Genomic DNA, 21,886 nt, shown 5'->3' with positions numbered 1-21,886 from the left:
GATTTAGGCTCGTTATGATTTTAGCCCTGACAAGGTTAGGGTAGCAATTAGCAATCTTCCCGCCCGCAAGGCCCCTGGCCCGAATGGGTTTCCAACCACTTTTTATGAAACTTATGCTTCGCTGCTGGTCAACTCTATGGCGAACATCTTACATTATTTCTTCTTTAAAAAAAATATATATATATTATTTTCAAACTGTGCTCATCATACAGGCCATAAAAACATGCTTGTTACATCTTCTATAACACAGCAGTTGTACCAACTAGCACAGTCAGCTTTAGACACTTAACCTAGCCGGTAAGGGCACTTTTATGGCCAGCATATACATTTCACACAATATCTGTTCAGGGGTTGTACCCCCTACCCCATCAAATACCTCTATATATCGGTCATGCTACCCACACCTTCTCCCTCTTCCTCTGGCAGCGGCAGCTTTGATAGATTACATTTTCTGCTTGTTGGCATCATTTCTAGTCTGACTTCCAGTCTAAGTGGGTCAGAACTCCCCCAATCCCCTGCAGTGTTTTACTTGGCCACTCCTGCCGCCAATCGCAACCACGTTTTCTGGTGTGTAGTCCAGGTCTCCTCTCCGGACACTGATAATAGGTGCCATTTTGCATCTAATGTCAGCTCAGTTGACATAACTTGGGACATAGTTTCTACCACCGCCTTCCAAAATACCTAGATTATCAGGCACTCCCAGACAATATCATAGAAGGTGTCTTCCAGCCCACACCCACTGAGGCACGTCGACGTGGGCACCCTGCCTATCTTGGCCAGCCAAGTCCTAGAGTAATAGGATCTGTGTAGTATTTTAAGCTAGACTAATCTGAACCATGTACATATTGCTATTTCATGTGGGCTTTGAATTGCTTCAGACCATTCCTCGTCTCCAAGATCGCCCAAATCTCCCATCCATGCTTTTCTCAAATTCATAAGTAGGTCAGAGGAATTAAAGACCAGCTTACGATAGTTAACAGTGATCGCTTTGTGCAGAATATATTCAGTTAGGAGGCGATCATTCAGCAGCGAGGTCTCCGGGAGCTGCTCCTGCACCAAAATATGTTGCCTCAGAGCATGTCCCAGCTGTATGTATCTACAGTATTCTGAGTCCGCCAACTCAAATTCTTGACTAAGGGATTCAAATGTAATCAATGCCTTATCCCTCCAAAACGTCTCCCAGATATTCAATACCCAATGTTTCCCAGCACCCAAAACCTTTCACTCCCCCCCCACCTCACTGAGATAATCACTGTTTTATAAGGGCGTCCTGCTTGCAACTCTATCGTTCCAATCCATTTGTTTATTTGCCTCCCTCCATACTCAAACTACCGTCCGACTGTGTTCTGGTATTCCTATCGCCCTTTCCTTCAGATAAAGGACAGCTTTGTAGCCTCTACGACCCACTGTATCCCTGTCCACTCTATATGCCGGTTCCTGGATATCAGAAAAAGCCCAGTCATTGATCACCATCAACTGAGTTGCCCAGTAGTACTTACTTATGTCTGGAATCACAAGTCCCTCATCGTATACCCGACTCTGAAGTTTGGCTAAGGCAATACACAGAGCCTCTCCCTGCCATATTAAGGATCGGACAATGTAGTAAATTTTCTGAAAGACTCTGGGGGACCTTGTATTAGGTGTTTTGTAGCATGTATAGTAGGCGTGGCAGCGTCACATTATACAATGTTGCTCAGCTCATCAGGGACAATGGAAACGCGCTCCAGTAGGCAACATCATTTTTCAGCCTCTCCAACTGGTCTTCAATTATTTCTTAAGGTCTGGAACAGTTTCCAACACAATGTTAGAATCTCATCTTACATTCCTTTTGAAGCCTCATAAATCCTCGACATGCTGCTCCTCTTACCACCCAACCGCACTCATGAACTGTGATGTTAAAATCATCACATCCATCCCCGTAGCACGACTACTACATTTGGAAAACTTAAAGCCTGATTGTTGTGGTGCTATATCTGTAAGAGACAGGCCAACAACAATACCCGCTTAGTTGTTGCGCTCATTGAAGCTGCAGAGCGGTGCCGTCAACCGATGAGACTCCTCTCCTTGACGCTGAGAAGGGTCAACAGGATGGACTGAGCATACCCATCGATGGTCTTAGACAAAACTCGTATAGGTCCCAAGATAAAAACCCTCATACAAGCTAATTTTAAGAAGCCTGCTGCAAGCAAAGATCAATGCTTCTTTTTCACCTACTATAACCCTTACTAGGGTGTCACGCCAAAGGTGCCCCTCTCGTCAACTCCCCTAAATAGGAACATAAATTAGTCTTATTCACGGATGACATATTATGCTTCATCCCTGACCCAGAGTCCTCCATTCGTGCGTTGATGAGGGAACTTAATCTATGTGCACAGGGATCTGGATTCAAGATTAACTTTTCTAAATCCTGGGGCATGGGTGTCGGGGACCCACAAGACAGTCTCCGGGGGCCCATCCCGAGGGAGGGTTTCCAAAGGGCGGCTTCATATCTTGGGGTCCCGCTCATGTCACATACAAATGCCATGTAGGACTGCAATATCCCTCCTTTGCTTACCACTCTCTTCAAAGACTTGTGCAGGTGGGGCAAACTAGTGACCTCTTGGCGGAGCCAGCTCCTCTAACTTAAAATTAACTTTATGTCCGACTGCTTATTGTCCTCCAGACCCTTCCCATAACAAACCCCAATTTGACGCAAATACCCAACAAGATCCTTAGTTTTGTCTGGGGAGGCAAGTCACCACTGGTGGCTCGGGCAATTCTATTCTGAGCCACAGCAGGAGGAGAAGGACATGGGATTCCCTGATGTTACTACTTACATCATGACTGCACAGCTTCATCCCTCCTTAGATTGGAACCATGATACCAACAAAAAAACCTGGCTCCCGGTTGAACAGGCCCTTTCCTTGACCCCCCTGGGTAGCCTTTCATGGCTCCCCTGACCAACTGGGGCTAGTGACCCCTGTCTCCCCCCACCTCTCCCACGGATATCCACACTATTAACTTACTGGTGAAAGGTTTGTGGGAGACACAAATATCAGTCTTACCCCTCTAGCCTATAGCAAAGCTTTCCTCCAGGTATGGTTCACCCCGGTTCCATTTGTTGGGATCGCAGGAGATCTTCCAAGCTGAGAAACTTATATGATGATGGGGACCTGAAAACCAGTGAGGACCCAGTGGAGAAATTTACCATGACTAGACGGGACACATAAAATTGGGGAAGTATTACACTGGCCCAGACGACCCCCCTGCTCATCTGGTTATGCAAAGAGGTGGCGTCTACAGAACCTTTCATGTGCCAGGCACAGACACATGTCATGGCTATATCGATATATGCTCAATCTCACCCCGCCAAAGAAACATGCATGTGTGAAGCAACAGAAAAGGGAATTTGCCACAGCTATCACAGATAACATTTGGGGAGTGATATGGCAAAAGGCCCCCAAGTTCTTTATCTGTCTCTGTTACATAGAGAACTCTTACAAAATCCTCACGCCGTGATATTTGACACCAGTATGCTTGTATAAAATGTTTGGGAGCTCAGAGTTATGGTGGTAGGGCTGCAGGGAGCGGGGCACATTCCTACACACATGGTGAGAATGCCAGAGTGTACAGACATTTTGGAACAAGGTCCTACATACAATACACTCCATTACTAACATCACATTACCCCACAAACCAGTGGTAGTCCAGGAGCAGATAGGCTCTTCCCCACGACAACCGCGCAGGGGCGGCTTCCCCTCCCACATACTTTCAGAAGCACAGCTGTGCCTAGCACAAATGTGGAAGCAGCCTCAAGCACCTACACTAAACCAGTTTATAGACTTGACCAACTTCAGGTCACTAAACTACATCAACACACAACCAAAAGCCCCTTAAGTATGGCGTTAGCAATCAAGATACATAAAAATAAGTTCAGATAAATTACAGCAATAATTAAACTACATAACGCTCTGGGCATCATGGATTAATAATTACTTAATTGTGATAATTCATTTGGAGACTGTATTGGTCAACTAGGAGGCACTTCACACTAATTATAGGAGCAAAGAAGAGGCACAGTAGGAAGGTTTTACAGTGGTTTCCACTCCTTCCCTCAGGAACATCCCAGTACCAATCATCAACAAAGATGGTGCCACTGGCAGCACTGATTGCTGAGCAAATTATTTCTATTTAAAATGTATGCGTATGGTAGCCAACATTAACTAAGCGTCACTCATGTTAAACTGCAATCCAAACTCTTCCCACCCCTTCCTCCCCCCTCAATCCAGTGAAAGCTTGCTGTCATACTCACAAACTGATCTCCAATGACAATACCTTCTTTTCACCCCACTTCAGACGTGTGCAGGCCCAAGCTATCAAAAGCCACTCTCCTCAAAGCAAGATTGTTACTTGCTTCAGAAAAATGCTCCAATCTTCTTGACACTTTTTAATCAGAATCGTACCTTTCCTTTTGCTATGTAGTCTACATTAATTGAGCTTTTTGAAAGCTGCTATACCTTTGTCTATATCTATGAAAGAAAGAAGTAGTGAGTGAAGCTTGTTGGGCAAAACGATTGCTACTTCTTACAGTGTACCCTTTAATACCCTAAGAGGTCACATCGGTGTACCAGGCCCATTCCCAAGTCGGAAGTCTCAGGGTACACTCCAAGAGAGACCGTACTTGCTAGGCAAGATCACCAAAGCATTTTGGCGTGCTGGTTCAGGAAGACACTTAAGTGGAAGCACCCAGAGTGCTAAGAGGTTTGTGTAGGTTTCTTTTTTTAAAGTTTTATATAGCACTAACAAGACCCGTCAGGGTAAAACAGCACGGTACAGGGAGGGGATACACAAATAAGAATAGATGCACATAGTAAATACAGTACATGTAACGTAAGGTTAAGCATACAAAATGAGTAATATATATATTTTTTTTTAAACACACAAGAGGAAAGTCTATAGAAAGTAACAGAATGTTGAAGGGCTCACTGTGCTAGACCAGGTCCTCAAAAGGAGCAACAGAGCAGAAGTTGCACAATGCAGAAAGATGACTCAGCAGTAGCTAGGAAAAGTGTGAGTCGGCAGATACAGCCTTAAGACTGACTGATTTGCAAACTTCAAAAGTACACTAATACCCAGGAAGCAGGCGTCTTGACACTGGGACCTTTAACTCAATGGCTAAATTGAACGAATACATGAGTTTTTACTGATTGCAGAAAGAGGATGGGAGTAGAACACAGATTAATGAACAAGGAGGTTCATGCCCAGACTGTCAGAGGAGGAAATTACAGCCTGCAAGTCTTGCACACTAAACATGAGGCACCAAGAATAGAATTACAACGTAGCATGCATGCTGGACAGTACCAAGAAAAAAAAATACATTTAGTGGTGCTCATAGCTTGATGACAGAGAGATCTGAAAAGGCGAATCTTGGAAAACCGAAGAGAGTTGAGAGTTTTTAGATGCAAAGAAATGAAAGAGCAATTGCTCTATCCCAATTGGGATGACATTGGAAGAGTGAGTTAAAGACTGAGTCATCTGAGGTCAACTTGGTGTCCTATGGTTGGTGATGTTGTGACGTTAGCGTTGTGGAAGTAGCAAGCAGGGTGGGGTGCGGCAGAGCTGAGAGAGCAGCCCGAGAGCACACCCGGATTGCCGGATCTCTGGAACGAAGCGAGAGTCTGTGCCGGCAGCTCTTGAACAGCCCCTGAACACAGACTATTACCAAAACATGGGTCGAATCAGCCAAGTTGCTGAAACGGCTGGCCTCACTGGCCCTCAGGATTTTAAGGGTGTGGTAACCAACGTGTCGTGGCAACATGAGACAGGGGAAAAAGCTGTGAAAAGCAGCGAGTGGTGAGTGGCAAATGGAGAGTCATTTTTGCTAGGGAATCGAAAGCCTGCTGCCTTTTGAGACTCACCTGCCTGCCGCTCCGCTCGTTTGTCAGTCACTCACTCATCTGTTGACCTCTGCCATCCTGTTGCTCTCTGCCACATGCCACCCTGCACCTCTCGCCAACTATTCTTTAACTATTACTTCTAACGAACCTTAACCAAGCCCCCGGCGGTCGGCTGCCCTACCTATCCGCCTTTCTGTCCCACAGCTTTCTCGCCAGTACAATTGAGCGAGGGAAGGAGAAGTGGAAACCTTCCTAGGTTCTGGCCTGCAAGTTTATAAGTCCATTTATAAGCCTGCCCATTGTCAAACCATTCTCTGTATTCCATTGACTAATTTGTATCCGACCTTGCCTTGTACCTAGGATCCAGGAGGGCACGTAGCTTACTTTCGGAACTGCAAGTGTGGTTGCCATAGCTGGTCGCTGAGAAGAGAGTGCCACAGGTGCTCGCAGAGGCAGCCCATATAGTCTGGGTGCGGCTTGTAGTGTACCTGGCATGCCCCACTTGCATCAGCACTTCAACGCTCCACAGGTGGACGAAGGGCGACTATCTGCATCTTCTGCAGAAACCCGACTTGGCATCTAAGACTCAGGAGGCCAAGCAGGCTAATAGTTGCTACGCAATCCAGCAATGAACCTCAAGTGAGGCGACCATAGCGAGTTGCAGCAAAAAGTGTGCCACAGGTCCCCATGGAGATGGTCAATATAGTCTGGGTGCAGCTTGCAGTGCACCTGGAGTGCCCCATTTGAATCAGTACATTAATACTTCAACGAAGGGCGACTATACAATCCTCTTCCCCCATAGTGGCCCTACTAGGGGGCAACCACTTATGTGAGCTAGCAAACAGCTTATTGTTGCACTGTGATTCAGCAAAGAACTGCAAGTGGGGCGGCCATAGCAGGTCGCTGCAAAGAGCGTGCCACAGTTCCCCACTAAGGCTGGACAGAGTTGGGTTGCAGCTTGCAGTGTACCTGGTGCGCCCTACTTGCATTCACATTACAACACTCTGGTAAAGGACGACCATACAATCAGCTTCTGCTACAGAGGACCTACTACAACCTAAGACTTGCCGAAAATGAAAGTGTGCCAGTGGAGCAAAGCTCACATATTCGCAGCAGACCCATCATTAGAGCAACCTGTATTTGAATCTGTAGCAGGCGCTACTTCAGAAAAAGAGCACGAGCACCTAGAGTAGGAATAGGATTCAGAAATCTGCACCCAACCTCATGCAATGGGCCTACTATGGGATTAGATGCCCCCTCGATCATGTATACTCACCAAGCGCAGCAATAAAGCCTAAAAGGGAGAGCATAACTGAGCAAGATCTTGGAAACCTCCCAGGACGATTCCTTGCTTCGCTGAAAACTCAAACTGAAAACCTCCTTGAAAGCTCTATGGCTTGTACTCCAGAATCTGGCCAGAGCTACGGTCCGGGTAAAATGCCACATATAGGTGAGCATGAATCGATCTCAACCAGCCCCGGTAGTCTTTTAGTCGTCATCAGTTACTCCTGTAGGTATCAGTCTAAAGCAAGATACAATAGTGAGTGCAGTTCTATGCCAGGCACCAAAAATGGGACTCGAGATTGATCTAATTCAGTCAACAAACTCGAACTTGGCCACTATCAGAAGTGGATTAAGCAACTTGGAAAGAGTATGGGCAAGCACAGGATGACCAACCCTGTGCATGCTCACCACTGATTGACAAACTGAGCACCCTACCTGAGATATTAAGGTCTATAACTCAAAGCGTTAAAAAAAAAAAACACACACAACCGGGGGGGGGGGGGGGGGGTATCTGTGGCCTGACCAGAAAGAGAGGATATCCAATAGCACTCAGTCTGCCGATACATCCAACACTTTCATCAGATCTCCATTTACAGCAGTACCTCATGTACCACCTCTAGCTGAAATAGGGCTCAAATCAGGGGGGACTGCCTGCCCCACCGACCGAACTATCAGATAGTAATGCCCGTGTAATCATTCTTCAGATAAGGAACCGCCTTCCCAGGGACAAAGGAGATAGGACATAGTCAGCTGGACTCCAAGCCTAGTAGGACCTTGTGACACAGCATATTCCTACAACTTGACAAAAAGAGCAAAAAAGAAACTGCAAAAGCACACTAAAAAGCAGCGCCCTAATGCACGGAAGTCTAACATCACAAAGAATAGCCATAATGTAACATCAAAGTCAGAAGACGACGCTTCACAGTACTTCCCCATATTTACACATATTAAATGGATTACCCAGAACTAGTAAGCCCCAAGCGGCAAGTACAAACACTGCACTAGAAGTCTCTGACCTCGGAGACAGGTCGACATCCATTGGTCAGGAGGAAAAGGATATTTGCAACCATATTAGTTCCACAGTCTTTAACACCACACGGGGAAGCCTAAAAAAAGACAAAAAACGCCCTCAGACCAGCCTACTACAGTAGCTGTAAAGACTAATAGACACACGAAAGAGCATGTTTGTGAAACCATGTCTGCTCAACAGGAAAATATAATTTTCCTGCATAAGCCAGCACCTAAAGAGGACATAGGCTCCAATAGTCCTACAGCGAGTCAGATGGAGGTAGTGACAACGGTTGACATGTTAATGCCAGTTTACCATGGAGACTCAGCTTCCCGTTACAACCAAGAGAACTACCTTGAGAAGACAAGCTTGACAATAGGAAAAATAGAACGGGCAAGACGAATGACCAATACACTCAGACTATTGCAACCCCTGAGGGTTCCAGCAACGACCCATACAAGGGCTTATTCAATTCAATGCCACATAACTACATCAAGCACAAGTCAACAATGTGCCTCTATGGCAGGCAGGCGTTATAATACATCAATTGGCAAGGAAAATCAGCATCCAGGCACTCCTAAAAGCCTCTCAGTAAGCAAAAACTTCCCCCACCATTTGAATGGACAAACTAACAAAGCACTAAGCGCAGATATCTATTGGGCAGCCACCTAGGAGCTCAACTTGAATCCAGAATTCTGCCTGGCGAGAATGGAGATCTACTCAATTGGGATCAGTGCCAAATATGAATGGAAGTAGGAACATCCAACTGCTGGACCAGTGGAACAATTGAGGCCACGGGGAAAGATCCTTTAACAACCCTACATGTCCACAGCAGTATCCAGTTGGGCTGCATGTTCTACTGACTGAATTCTGCGAAACAGTCTCTTTTCCTGCACATATGGAATCCTGCCATCTCTCAGACCTGTGTGAGCAGATCAGAGTTTGGCCCGCCACATACAAGTGCTTAATATGAACAACTGCTCAAACGAGCAACAGATCGTATCTGATCAAGACCTCAGCCACAAAGGAGGGCCTTTTAGCAATTATTCGGACCCTTGATCGGCCCTCTGATGCAGCTCACAGACTACCTTGGGAACAAGCCAGTCTTTCCTTACATAGCTCGGAGAATTTACTGCGGAGAAACACAGAAAGCGAGTCAGGATAAACGAAACTCAATCATGGTAGGACTAGCGATAAACACTAACCCGCCTTTTATCCTGCACTACATTCGAAGCAGAGATCAGAATATACTAAGTAGAGGGAATCTACTGCGTCTGTTTGAATGCATTCCAGCAATAAAGACAATTAACTCTGAAAAATTACCAGAGGTAAAGTTTGCAATGATACCAGGGAAAGGCTTGACAGAATCTACAATAACTACCTGGCAAGGTCCGGAACAGGGTGATGCCATTCTGAGGACCGGGAGATTGAACTTTCAAAAAACTTCAGCCATTTAAATACCAAGATGTCTTGCTCCCGCAAGCAAAGTCCAGCTCACAGAGACCATGTTTAAAAGGAGCATGGGGCCCTGTGCATGATTGGCTAGCCAATGCTACATAAACTACAAGCTAGCTGGAAATTCAAACTGCCCAGAATCAAAGGAAGGTAATTTAGCAAAAAAGAGTAACAAACTTGACACTCGAATGAGCAGACCATGGCTCAACAGCGGACTTATAAGATGCATTCCTAGTCAGTACATTGATACAAGAAAACTCATGGGAACCCCAAGAAAATCTAAGATCAGAATAACTTCATGGAACGTGGCCGGACATAAATCAGTGCTGAACAGCAAATCCGCAATATAATTCTTGGAAAGCAACATCTTCTGTTTGCAGGAAACGTTTTTGCTTCCATAATATATCTAAAACATCGAAACTGCATGCAACAGATACTCTCTGTCACAGCTTTCAATCCCTCCTTAGAATACCCCTCACATGAGGTCCTTCTAACTGACGATTTTTACTTGGAGGCCTGTGTTCAATGGTAGTGACCAGCAGAGACTGCAAAGTACATGAAGCATTGAACTTTCTGTTGAACAGCTCTCAACTGGTTTTGCCAGCTCAGGCACTAAATCTTGTTATTTGAAGAAAAGCACTTTTTGCAAACTGCATGTTCATTTTGAAACATTTCGCCATCAATTCCATCAAATTTGAGATACACAACAGGTCAGAAAGCGACCACAACCCATTATTAGTAACACCTTACCTTGTGCGTCACACTGTGTTGCTCCGTTCCCCTCCTCGTTTATGGACACAGGCTCCCAGCCTGCCCTGTATCCAATCCTAACTCTGCTTTCATGCTGCTGGTAGCATGAGAGCAGCGTTAGGACTGGACGGTGAGCCCAGCCAAGGCGCTCCGTGGAAGAGTGAAAGTCTCCATCTACTGTCTCCAACCCTGCAATGCAGTGCCTGCATTGGTGGGTTGGAGAGAGGCCGGTGTGCATATGTGTTTGGCCAGCCCAAGATGACTGGCTAAACATACATGCACACTGAGGGGGGAGTGCTGTGCTCTCTCCCTCAGTCTCCTCACAGCTCCATACCCGCCTATTTTACTATATAACCATACTAAACAGTTTATTATAATTTTATAGTAAAAGTTTTGCAGCTGCTTCATCAGGCACCGGCTCCCAGCCTGCCTTGCGTCCAATCCTAACGCTGCTTTCACCAAGGAAGGAGCCACTGGAATAATTTCACAAAAACAAAAATACTACAGCATGTAATATATTTTCATTGGCAGATAGTTTCCAAGTGGCAAGCTCCATTTCAGCTCAACTTGAAGATTAAATTATCCAGGAGCACGGTGTTGTTATGGGACATATTTCTAAAGCTAGACATATTGCTGTCCTTCGGACCTAGCTTCAGCCATAGTGCAATAATCAGAACCCAGTAAGGAACACAAAGTGTTTGTCGATAAAGAACATGCATTGGACTAAATGTACTACCTTGCAATGAAAACAGACCATTGCTGCTCCTCATTACAGCATGGCCTATGGCTCTAAAAATCCCATCAGTGCTCAAACCGCCGGACTCTTATGTCACCTGCTAAACACTGCAATGATGCTGGTGCAGCAAGATTTAGCAACTTCAGTGTTCACAATTGATTTTTTTTTTTATCAAAGAAACGAAGCCCTGCGTCAAAGACAGAAACCTTCACCAAATGGGTACCTTATAACAGTAGGGTTTCTTCCCTTTAAATGTGGTGAGATAGGCCAACATAATGTATATTGAGGGAGATTAATGACAACCTCTGTTCGTAATAAAATCCCAAAGAGTATTTTAAGTATTCTATAGCCCTAATGGTTAAAATAAGATCATTTCATTAGCAAATTAAAAAAAAAATAAAGAGATCACCATCTATCCTGGGCACATCAGCATTTTGGTCAACTCAATCTTGAAAAATAAGTGGGATAAGCAGAAAAACTGAGGTGTTGACAGAGCCCTGGCAAAACTTTTGTAAGACTGATTTATGTTTGTATATCTATTATCAAAATATGAATCAGGAATTTTGCCTGAGTAAGGTCTCAGTAGCTTCCATAAGATCCTGGAGCATATTTCCCAAAAAAAGGGGGCTCACAAATATTGTTTAACACAGTAAAGGCAGCCTGTAGATCATTGAAATCCAAGTTAGAAATTCAGTATTCAGATCTACATACATTGTAAGTGAAAGCTGAGCGGATTTCATTCTACAGTTCAAACAAAAAAAAAAAAACATTACAAAAAGGTACGATTAACTGAGCTACTCCCCTACCATAAGGCAAACTGGGTGCTCTGATGTATTAACAAATGTAATTTGGTTTCAGTTTCTCAAAAGAGGGTGGCTACAAAACAGATTTACTATCCAAGATTAATAATAGTGCTGCATGACTGAGCCACAAATGTAACACCGGGCAGATGCAATTAATCAGTATGTATCTCCCGCTATAGCACTCCGACTGAGAAGCGCTACTGGTTCCTGTTTCGAGCACTGCTAAGAAGTGCTGATCCTATCGAGTAAGAGTAGAACTAATTTCGAAGTGCTGCACTATTTATCACTAGTACGAGATGTCTGCTGAGCAGAGCTGTCAATTTTAAATAACTGTGTTGCTGAAATGTGTTAATAAGAATGTTGAATGAATGTCAGCCATGTTCAGATGCGTCAATACTATTACAGTGTTGACATTATTATTGTCCAAAGCACGTATGACCATGGAAGCCTACTACTCGCCCGCCATCATGAAATAACTGTGTACACTGTCCCTCATTCAGTGCTGTACTGCACAGTAATATTTCTAAATTTTCAGCACGGATGCGCATCAATGTCCAGATGAGCTTCAAATGTTTCATATTTAGATCACAATTCAAGTATCTACAGTTATAATAAAGCGTCAGGATGTAACCTATTGTGTGTTGAAATAAACAGCGTTTCAAAATATACAATGTCGTTAAAAGCTTCACACATACCAACTCTTCCTCAAGAACAAAATTCCTAAGCAGCATAAATAAACAGAATATAAAAAAATGTGTAATATGTGAAACTGGGTTATTGAAAACACGCTTATTTCAGATAAGCGTTAGATGATTTGAAAGTGACATTCAGCTAACAGATCATGTGGTGTGGTAGTAGCAGATTCTTCAGGAGCAAACATACAAGACAAGCAATGCTATATTTGTGAGATGTTTTGACTTTATGCAGGCACAAATAATAGCCAAAAATAAGATAATTTGGTGTCTGCGGTGCACTGGAGAAAACTGCATGCAGTGAGTAATTCCTTGAGACACTGTTTTATCAATGATAAACTTTCCAAACGATAAGTCAACTTTCCGTGACACGACGAGACTGTGCGCTACTTTGATAACAGAATGTATCTTTTATGCAGACACGCACGACGTTAAATAGCGTGCGACTGGGCTTTGCTATTTAGTCGACATCACTAACTGCTGAAAGGAACAATTGTGCGTAAACAATTAAAACAGTGTAAATCGACTGCTACTAGCATCCGCAAAACAAAGATATTGATTATGTTAAGTAACAAGAAAGGGGTTTCCGAAGAGCTGTGATGCTTTCTCTTCGAACTTCTGCTTCCTGTGAACTGTCGCTGACACCATTTTATATATAAAGTTTTCAAAGCACACATTTCCTTAGGAGTAAATTACCTTTAAAAGGAACAACTTTCTTGCGTTCCAGCATCTTCCCAGAATGCAGAGTAGTACCCACAAAGTCACTGGCTACCACCTTACTAGAGGACAAATCAGGTACCTTATTTCTTAACTCTATTAACGACGCACATAAAATACCCGAAGGTAATTGGAAACAAACGGCCTGAAAAAGTTAGTCTCTTCCTTTTAAAAAACTAACATGCTTCAGTCAAAAAATTCGAAACAGATAGTGTTCAGAGGATACGCAAAAACACATGATTTCTTTGATAAACTGGCAGCCCCTCCTACGTACAGGCTCAACAATTAGATCTTGCGCAACGACTCGTGCAAATGACACGCTTCAACAAGAAATCATCTTCGTAATCCACCATCAACGTGAACTTCTAAAACGCTTGAATTCAACTCGATCTAATCTTCCGGTAGGTGGCAAATTGTAGCTTTCATAGAAAAAAAATGCTTAGGTCTGCCACAGGAAAAAATGCCTTATAAGGTATAAATCACTAAAGCAGGAAGAGGCGCCTCTGACAAAACTAGGAAGTTACCCTGCGCTTGCTCACATGCTATTTTCCATTTAGAGAAGTGAGGACGCAAAAAAAAAAAAAAAACACGTTTTAAAGAACGTGCATATAAGTCAGAAGAAGTATTTAACTGTAAAAAGCCACAGAGATATTCGCGTAGAACCAAATGTTTCACGTCGTTGATCTGTTCATTCACTGGCAGTCATGGAGCGTGCCTTGTTGGATGTGTAGGCATGTGTCTCCTGTTGCAGTCAAGTTGAGGACATACAAGCCACGACAGCCATGCAGATTGTGGCATAAAAGTCAAAGCGGGCGGGGTCCACCTGGCTCGAATTCGACGTCTTAATGTGCTTGGTCACCGAAAGGGGCAGGGCACCGCCTATCTACTCCATCTCTGAACAAACACCTTATTATGCATCACCACGCTGAGCAACGCCTGATGCAAGATTCCAACCTGCATAAGTTGGCACACCCTGCCGAGCACGGGGATGGCGATGACAGTCCTTCGCTCCCATGGCATTCCACACCTGAGGAGCAAGGGCTCAACAGGGGTACAGCGGCTCGCTTGCAATGGGACAGGGGAAATTGCAATGGCATCTCAATGAGGAGGAGAAAGATTAGGGTGGGGGCGTGTGGGGGTTCAGGAAGGAAAATTGCAGGCGTCAGAGAGTCACCGAAGGCAAAGTAAGTGACAGCAGTGTCAGCCTAAGAGTCATCGATGGCACCAAAACACGGGTGTCATTAGGGTACGTTGGGTTTTCGGACATCGGTGAAAGCACGGGAAGTATGCTTGGGGCAGAGGCAGACGTGCATACAAGGCTGCACCAGAAAACACTACGAGTGTCATTTCATAGGATCTTGGTCCTCCTTAACTACTTCATCGGCATTCGAAGAAAATTGTATTTTAATGCTAATCAGGAACACATCAACATTGTAATTTCTGCTCTGAAGGTTCTGACAGCTGGTGTTTGTACAGTACTGCTTGCCAGGTCCTACAGCCTACACACCACCCCTTTCCTTCCCGGAATATCGGCAGCCAAAGCCCCCGCCCCTCCGGACACTGTACCCCTCTTACCCTGTTCCACAGTCCACCACGCAGGCCGGTAGCCGCCCCGCCATCGTCCACCTCGGTATATGTGCGGGAGGGAAAGGGGGAAAAAAAAAAGCGCGCACGGAAGGTGCTATCTAACCATCCAACAGGCAGACTGCGGCCCAGCCCTGCTCAGCTCCCCTCTCCTTCTCCCCGGCAGTTGGACTTCCCACTTCCGCACAGGAAGACACGCACAGCCGGGGTTCACCCAAGATGGCCGACTAAGCGTTCCAGCCGAGGAGACGCACCCTGCGACGTGACGTTTCACGCAATGATTGACAGCGACCCGTGAGCGCAAGGTGGAGCTCACACGTTGTAACCTTGCGAATGCCGCCTCCTTTCTATATCAGCTTTTGGTCTGGCCGATTAATATTCTTTTTACGACAGGGGTCTTCATTTTCAAGGTGTCTATAAGAAACGTATTTCACAATGATTTCGTTTCTGTGGAGACTTATTACCATTCATGGTACAAGGAAAAGCCAAATACGTTTTGAGTCACTTTTTCTGAGTAACCCCTTAACTGCAAGATCTCCCCCCTTTTCACAACTGTTCACCCGTTTTTTTTGGCTATTTTGGGTATTTAGCGCTCAGGCCCCCCATCACGTTTTTTTCCACACATGTTATCTATATCAAATCTGCGTCTTCCCCGCCCCCCCAACATTCTGGGGATTTTTTATAACTGGAAAAATTTCAAATAGGATAACTTCATAGTTTTTGCGAATCAGCAAAAAAGTACAGATTGATATCACATAGAGATCTCTGTTTAATACACGGTCATCATTCTTAGTGCGTCAGACCTTATTAAGTAAACTTACAAGGGAAACGCATATAGGCCAATGGACCTTTTGACTGCGCTTCGAGTAGTTCCTACCATGTATCCCGTACCAATACAGATCAATAACAGTAATGATCAATGACATAAATAATCAGTAGGAGTCAGTAATTTCCACACACCATGACCTTGCGGTCATGAATAACCAGACTTTTAAATTTCACTATATTAACAATGCTAATGTCACGTAACCTGGTCTCAAAATCAAATGATAAACATACAGAAACAATACTGGCTTACCAAAGCAGTGACAGAATCACAATCTAATCAAAGCTTGGGCCACTACACCTTCTAAAGTTATAGCACAAATTAATAGCAAGAATAACTGCACAAAGGAAATAGCGTACATTTAGGTCCAGTAAAGAAAAGACATCAGCTGTTATTATATGTAGCGAACTTCATCAGTGAGAACCCTAACTAATATCAGATTAGAATAGCATGTTTGGACTTCTTGCAAAACACTTTTAGTCACACAAATTTGGGAAAACATCTAATTATGGCTCTGTCAAAATAGCGGTTAGTACCTAGGGACAAAGCAAATAGACATAACAATCAGTAACATCGTCTTATACCTTGCCTCAGTATGGTTCAGCAAGCTGTGACAGTCTTCATCAACGGGACATCAGTTGGGTCAGCAAGGCATCAGAATTCAGCATCAAAGTTCAGGAAAGCAAAGTTTCTTCATGCAGTTCGGAAAATAATAATAACCAAACACTCAAGGTAGTTAAGATGAATATCGCGGAGTGGCCTCTCTCCTTGGTGCAGTCCGGCTAAGTTAGATTTCCCACGTCCTTATTAGTCAAAGAATCACATGTTTGCATTTAGTCTAATTAAAATAAAACCCCAAATGTAAAGTTTTACGACTACCCTGTTCTCATGTTGATGATTGGCTCCTCTTCTCCTGTTCTCGTCATTGCGCTCATCACATATCAATATTGTTGCAGCCCATACTCCAGTCAGTGCATCCATTGTCTTCTCCTGGGAAGGTCACTCTTACACATACTACATTATACAATGTTTCTCTAGCTAGCACATCATCTTCTAGCAAGCAGTTTCTCATGAGAACTAACTTCAGCTACAAGCACATAGTCAGTACAATGGAAAATCACAATTTAATTCTCTAAACAGCCATTTTATCAGTCGTCTAAGAAATGCACCTTGACATGAGGCCATGCAGCTAGGCCAAGACCTCGCTAAGTTAAGGCCTACAAATTAATAAAGCTAGTACATAATGGATGACCTTTAATGTGACATATTACTACATTAGTCAAACATAAGCTCAACAATTTACATTAATAAACTATTAATAAGTACACTTTGTGAGCATTTGCGGCCACTCAAGTGGGCGCTACTTCAAATGTGTGCATTATTTTTCTCTACATTAATTCATTTTCTATTTAAATCCACCACTCAAAATACATGAATAACCATTAGTAAAATTCAGCGTTAACAATCCCTCCTTACTCACTGTCATCACACTAAATCTTCCCGCACAAATTTTCTGCTTCAGCTAAAATTTGTCATCTCTATCCCTTTAAATCTTCGTTCCCTTTTTGAATTTCCTCTAAACAAATTTTCCCTCCTTATTTCTTTCCTCCGCTGATCATTTTTCATTTTCTTCAACTTAATCATCCTGCACAATTTACACATTCCCCATGCTCTAATAATGCAAATCACAATAATCAATATCCCTTGTATTAATTTCAATATCATCAATTTCTCAATGTTGCTGAGCCAATTTCCCACTGAAGCAAATCCTTTGCCAATTTTCTCCCAAACCCCTGGTTCCTTCAACTCTTTCAAATCAGCACTCTCATTTGTCAGATTAGTAAGTAAGATCCTAATTTCTACTCTATTATCAGGAGTATAAGAGCAGCAATGTCTCAAATTAAGAATTTTGCAAACTCTGCCGTCTTTTGCTAAAAGAATGTCTAACGCAAGTCGGTTCTGAAGAGTCATAGCTCTTTCCGTGGCCAATTCTGTATCTATCAGGATCATGGCTCCTGAAAAATTTGTCAGCATGTTATCGGCAATAGCAGACAACTTTTGAATCCTTATAGAATTCAGAACAACTCCTACTGAAGGAATTATTGCTCCAAATATATCTCCACTATACCAGAAGGAGACTCCCTCTTTTCTCTACTGTGATGTAATTTAGTCAATTTCGGTAATCTTTTCAAGTTATCAAGTTGGAATATCTTTGGGAAAACTATCCCCAAATACCATGTGCCCTACCATCCTCTTGGAAGACGGTAACAAAGCATTAGGTCCACAAATGTAATATATACCAGGAATCGCTGGATCTTGTCCATTCAACATTAATGTTAATTTACTCTGAAACAAAAACACATGCCTACATTCACTCGTTCCCACAAACAAAGTGTCAGTACTAGATCTAGGTCTATATACACAAAGCTTCCCTATGTGTTGCGAATCTGAAGCAAATTTCTGTTGTGTTTTTATTTCACTAAAAGCATAATCATTTCTAAAAGTCCTTTTCTCTAAACTCTTTCCTAACTTCTCTTTTAATGCCTTTCTTCTGTCATCTGTCTGAGATAAGAAGCTTTTTCTAAAGGTGCAAGCAAGCAGGTCACATTATCTTTGTGCACAAATGCTGTCCCAAAAGCTAATGTAGGCTCAAAGAAACCCCTCACTAATACTATGTCGTTGTCCTTAGCTGCTCTACTCAGATACCTAATTATGGGGACAAACAAAAACACAACATCATGGTTTGAGTAGAAATAGTGGATGTACTTCTGGTTATAGAATCTTGTTAGTAACAGACTACAACTTATCCCATAAGTGAGAGGCAAACTATGATAGGTAAATCCTTCGACTGATGAAGGAATCTGCGTGCACACAAAATAATTAATCGCATCTATCGTCTCAACGTACTCACTCAATAAGCAATAGAAGACATTAGAAGAAAGTTCCCCTTGTACATTGCCTACGTGCAAATACTTATCATCTAACCTAAACTTCTCTATCACTGTTAATGCAGTAGTTGTCTCTAAAGCAGAAGTATGGTTGGCTTTACTCTGGTCAAGAACAGTCAATTTGTCCATTTACTACAGATAGGGTAACACAATCACTTCAGAAACTTTATGGATTTTTCACTTACAGCGTTTTGCTCTAGCAGCTACTCCTTCTTTCTCAGTTTCCTTGATACACAAGCAAAATTCAACCTGCAAATTTTACTCTCAACTGTTCAGTGGGTCTGTCCTGATGCACATAGGACTTGCCAGATCTCAGTCGAAAAATTCTTTCACTTACTTGGACTCAGACTCTGGCTTGTCGACCACGCCTGATTGACCTATTAAACCAGACAAATTACAACAAAAACCAAGGGGCATATTTATACTCTGTGCCGAATGTGTGTCAAAAATTTTGAACCACATTCTGCCCAAACCATGCAGCATATTTAAACTTTGACGCCCAAGCCCGTGAATGCCAAAATTCTGCAGTGTGCGTCATTTTCTGGATGCCGGAAACCGCATTGCGTTAATTACATGCAAGCTAGGTGTTCCCGTCCCAAAAATGACTTAAACACCCGTACGCCTTATTTATGCTACTGCGCTAAAATGACACATGGACGGGAGTCGGAAAATGCCGCACAACCCAATTTGCGTAAAAAAATTACGCCTGGGTCAGGGCAGGTGCTAAAATGGGGCAAACACACCTGTACTTAATGAAAACACACAGAAGCAACAGCAGAGCTCCAAAAGGAAGACATGGAGGTGCTTTTCATCTAGCATGCACGCAGAGCACAGGACCAACAACAGCAGCTTCCACAACACCAGCAGGGACTCCAAAGGCAGCGCAGTAGGTAGGAGAGGATATTCCGCACCAGGACAACCCTTCTGGGACTCCGCCAACAAGACATCATTCAGAGGTACAGGCTTAACTGGTAAGCCATTCAGCAGCTGCTGCGCAACACCCAGCTTTCACCAGAAACCAAGCTGCTAGCTGTATTCCAATTGTTGGCAAGTGGCTCCTTTCAAACTACTGGCACCCTGGTTGCTGCGATCTCACAGCCATCATTCTCTGCCTTCCTACCCAAGGTACAGGTGGATGCCATCATCTCCCTCACACCCGCCACATCACACAGCTTCCCCAACACACAGCAGAAGCAGCAGGAGACAAAACAGGGGTTTTACCAAATTAATGGCTTCCCACACGTCCTTGGCGCCATTGACTGCACACATGTCTGCATTGTGCCACCTGCTGCAACCGAACATCTATACCTCAACAGGAAGCACATACACTCCATCAATGTGCAGGCCATTGTCGATCACCGGGGTTTGATCACCAACATCGTGGCAAAGTATCCTGGGAGTGTACATGATTCATTCATCTTGTGTCAATGCACCATCAATCAATCCTTCCAGGATGGAATATATGGAAATGGCCTACTTGTTGTAAAGTACAGAAACCCAGTTATATAAACACTGCACAGCAACCCTCTAGGACACACAACACATACACCACGACATTGACACATGGACAGGAACACACTGAGGTTGTGACACCGCTAGGCATGTTTGATGTCCTCACCCAATGGGAGACACACCTAGGGACAAATGACAGTTCCAGATAACAACAGATGCCACTCCACAGACACAAGGGAACATTTTGAAACAACACAATGACAAAGACATGGCCCCAACTGGCAGTACATTTGGGAAGATTAATCTTTCAATATAACATCAATAACACTCAATCCAACACCCTCCAAACCAATACGTACTGTGTAAGGGGTGTTGTAAGGAAATGCCTCCTTGGCATGGTTACCCCCTGACTTTTTGCCTTTGCTGATGCTATGTTTTGAATTGAAAGTGTGCTGAGGCCTGCTAACCAGGCCCCAGCACCAGTGTTCTTTCCCTAACCTGTACTTTTGTATCCACAATTGGCACACCCTTGCATCCAGATAAGTCCCTTGTAAATGGTACCCCTGGTACCAAGGGCCCTGATGCCAAGGAAGGTCTCTAAGGGCAGCAGCATGTCTTATGCCACCCTGAAGACCCCTCACTCAGCACAGACACACTGATTGCCAGCTTGTGTGTGCTGGGGAGAACAAAATGAGTAAGTCGACATGGCACTCCCCTCAGGGTGCCATGCCAGCCTCTCACTGCCTATGCAAGTATAGATAAGTCACCCCTCTAGCAGGCCTTACAGCCCTAAGGCAGGGTGCACTATACCATAGGTGAGGGCACCAGTGCATGAGCACTGTGCCCCTACAGTGTCTAAGCCAAACCTTAGACATTGTAAGTGCAGGGTAGACATAAGAGTATATGGTCTGGGAGTCTGTTTTACACGAACTCCACAGCACCATAATGGCTACACTGAAAACTGAGAAGTTTGGTATCAAACTTCTCAGCACAATAAATTCACACTGATGCCAGTGTACATTTTATTGTAAAATACACCACAGAGGGCACCTTAGAGGTGCCCCCTGAAACCTTAACCGACTATCTGTATAGGCTGACTGGTTCCAGCAGCCTGCCACAACCGAGGCATGTTGCTGGCCCCATGGGGAGAGTGCCTTTGTCAATCTGAGGCCAGTAACAAAGCCTGCACTGGGTGGAGATGCTAACACCTCCCCCAGGCAGGAGCTGTCACACCTGGCGGTGAGCCTCAAAGGCTCACCCCTTTGTGCCAGCACCGCAGGACACTCCAGCTAGTGGAGTTGCCCGCCCCCTCCGGCCACGGCCACCACTTTTGGCGGCAAGGCCGGAGAAAATAATGAGAAAAACAAGGAGGAGTCACTGACCAGTCAGGACAGCCCCTAAGGTGTCCTGAGCTGAGGTGACTCTAACTTTTAGAAATCCTCCATCTTGCAGATGGAGGATTCCCCCAATAGGATTAGGGATGTCACCCCCTCTCCTTGGGAGGAGGCACAAAGAGGGTGTACTCACCCTCAGGGCTAGTAGCCATTGGCTACTAACCCCGCAGACCTAAACACGCCCTTAAATTTAGTATTTAAGGGCTCCCCTGAACCTAAGAATTTAGATTCCTGAAACTACAAGAAGAAGAGGACTGCTGAGCTGAAAAACCCCTGCAGAGGAAGAACAGAAGACACCAACTGCTTTAGCCCCAGACTTACCGGCCTGTCTCCTGCCTTCCAAAGAAACCTGCTCCAGCG

The 21,886-nt window shown here is 44.2% G+C and overlaps 1 protein-coding gene across 1 annotated transcript in view; it reads right to left on the bottom strand.

Moving 5' to 3' along the window:
• Window positions 1–15,137, bottom strand: part of ACTR3 (actin related protein 3) — a 220,709-nt gene extending 205,572 nt beyond the window's left edge. Inside the window, exon 1 of the mRNA XM_069224689.1 lies at window positions 14,898–15,137. Within this exon, the coding sequence (XP_069080790.1) occupies window positions 14,898–14,941 (44 nt within the window). The 5' untranslated portion in view covers window positions 14,942–15,137. The remainder of the gene's footprint in view (window positions 1–14,897) is intronic.
• Between the last annotated feature and the right edge of the window lie 6,749 nt (window positions 15,138–21,886).

This window comes from Pleurodeles waltl, chromosome 3_1, assembly GCF_031143425.1.
Source record: "Pleurodeles waltl isolate 20211129_DDA chromosome 3_1, aPleWal1.hap1.20221129, whole genome shotgun sequence".
NCBI classification, from domain to species: domain Eukaryota; kingdom Metazoa; phylum Chordata; class Amphibia; order Caudata; family Salamandridae; genus Pleurodeles; species Pleurodeles waltl.
Note: the sequence above shows the minus strand (reverse complement) of the source record. Positions and strands in the feature narration are given on the sequence as shown.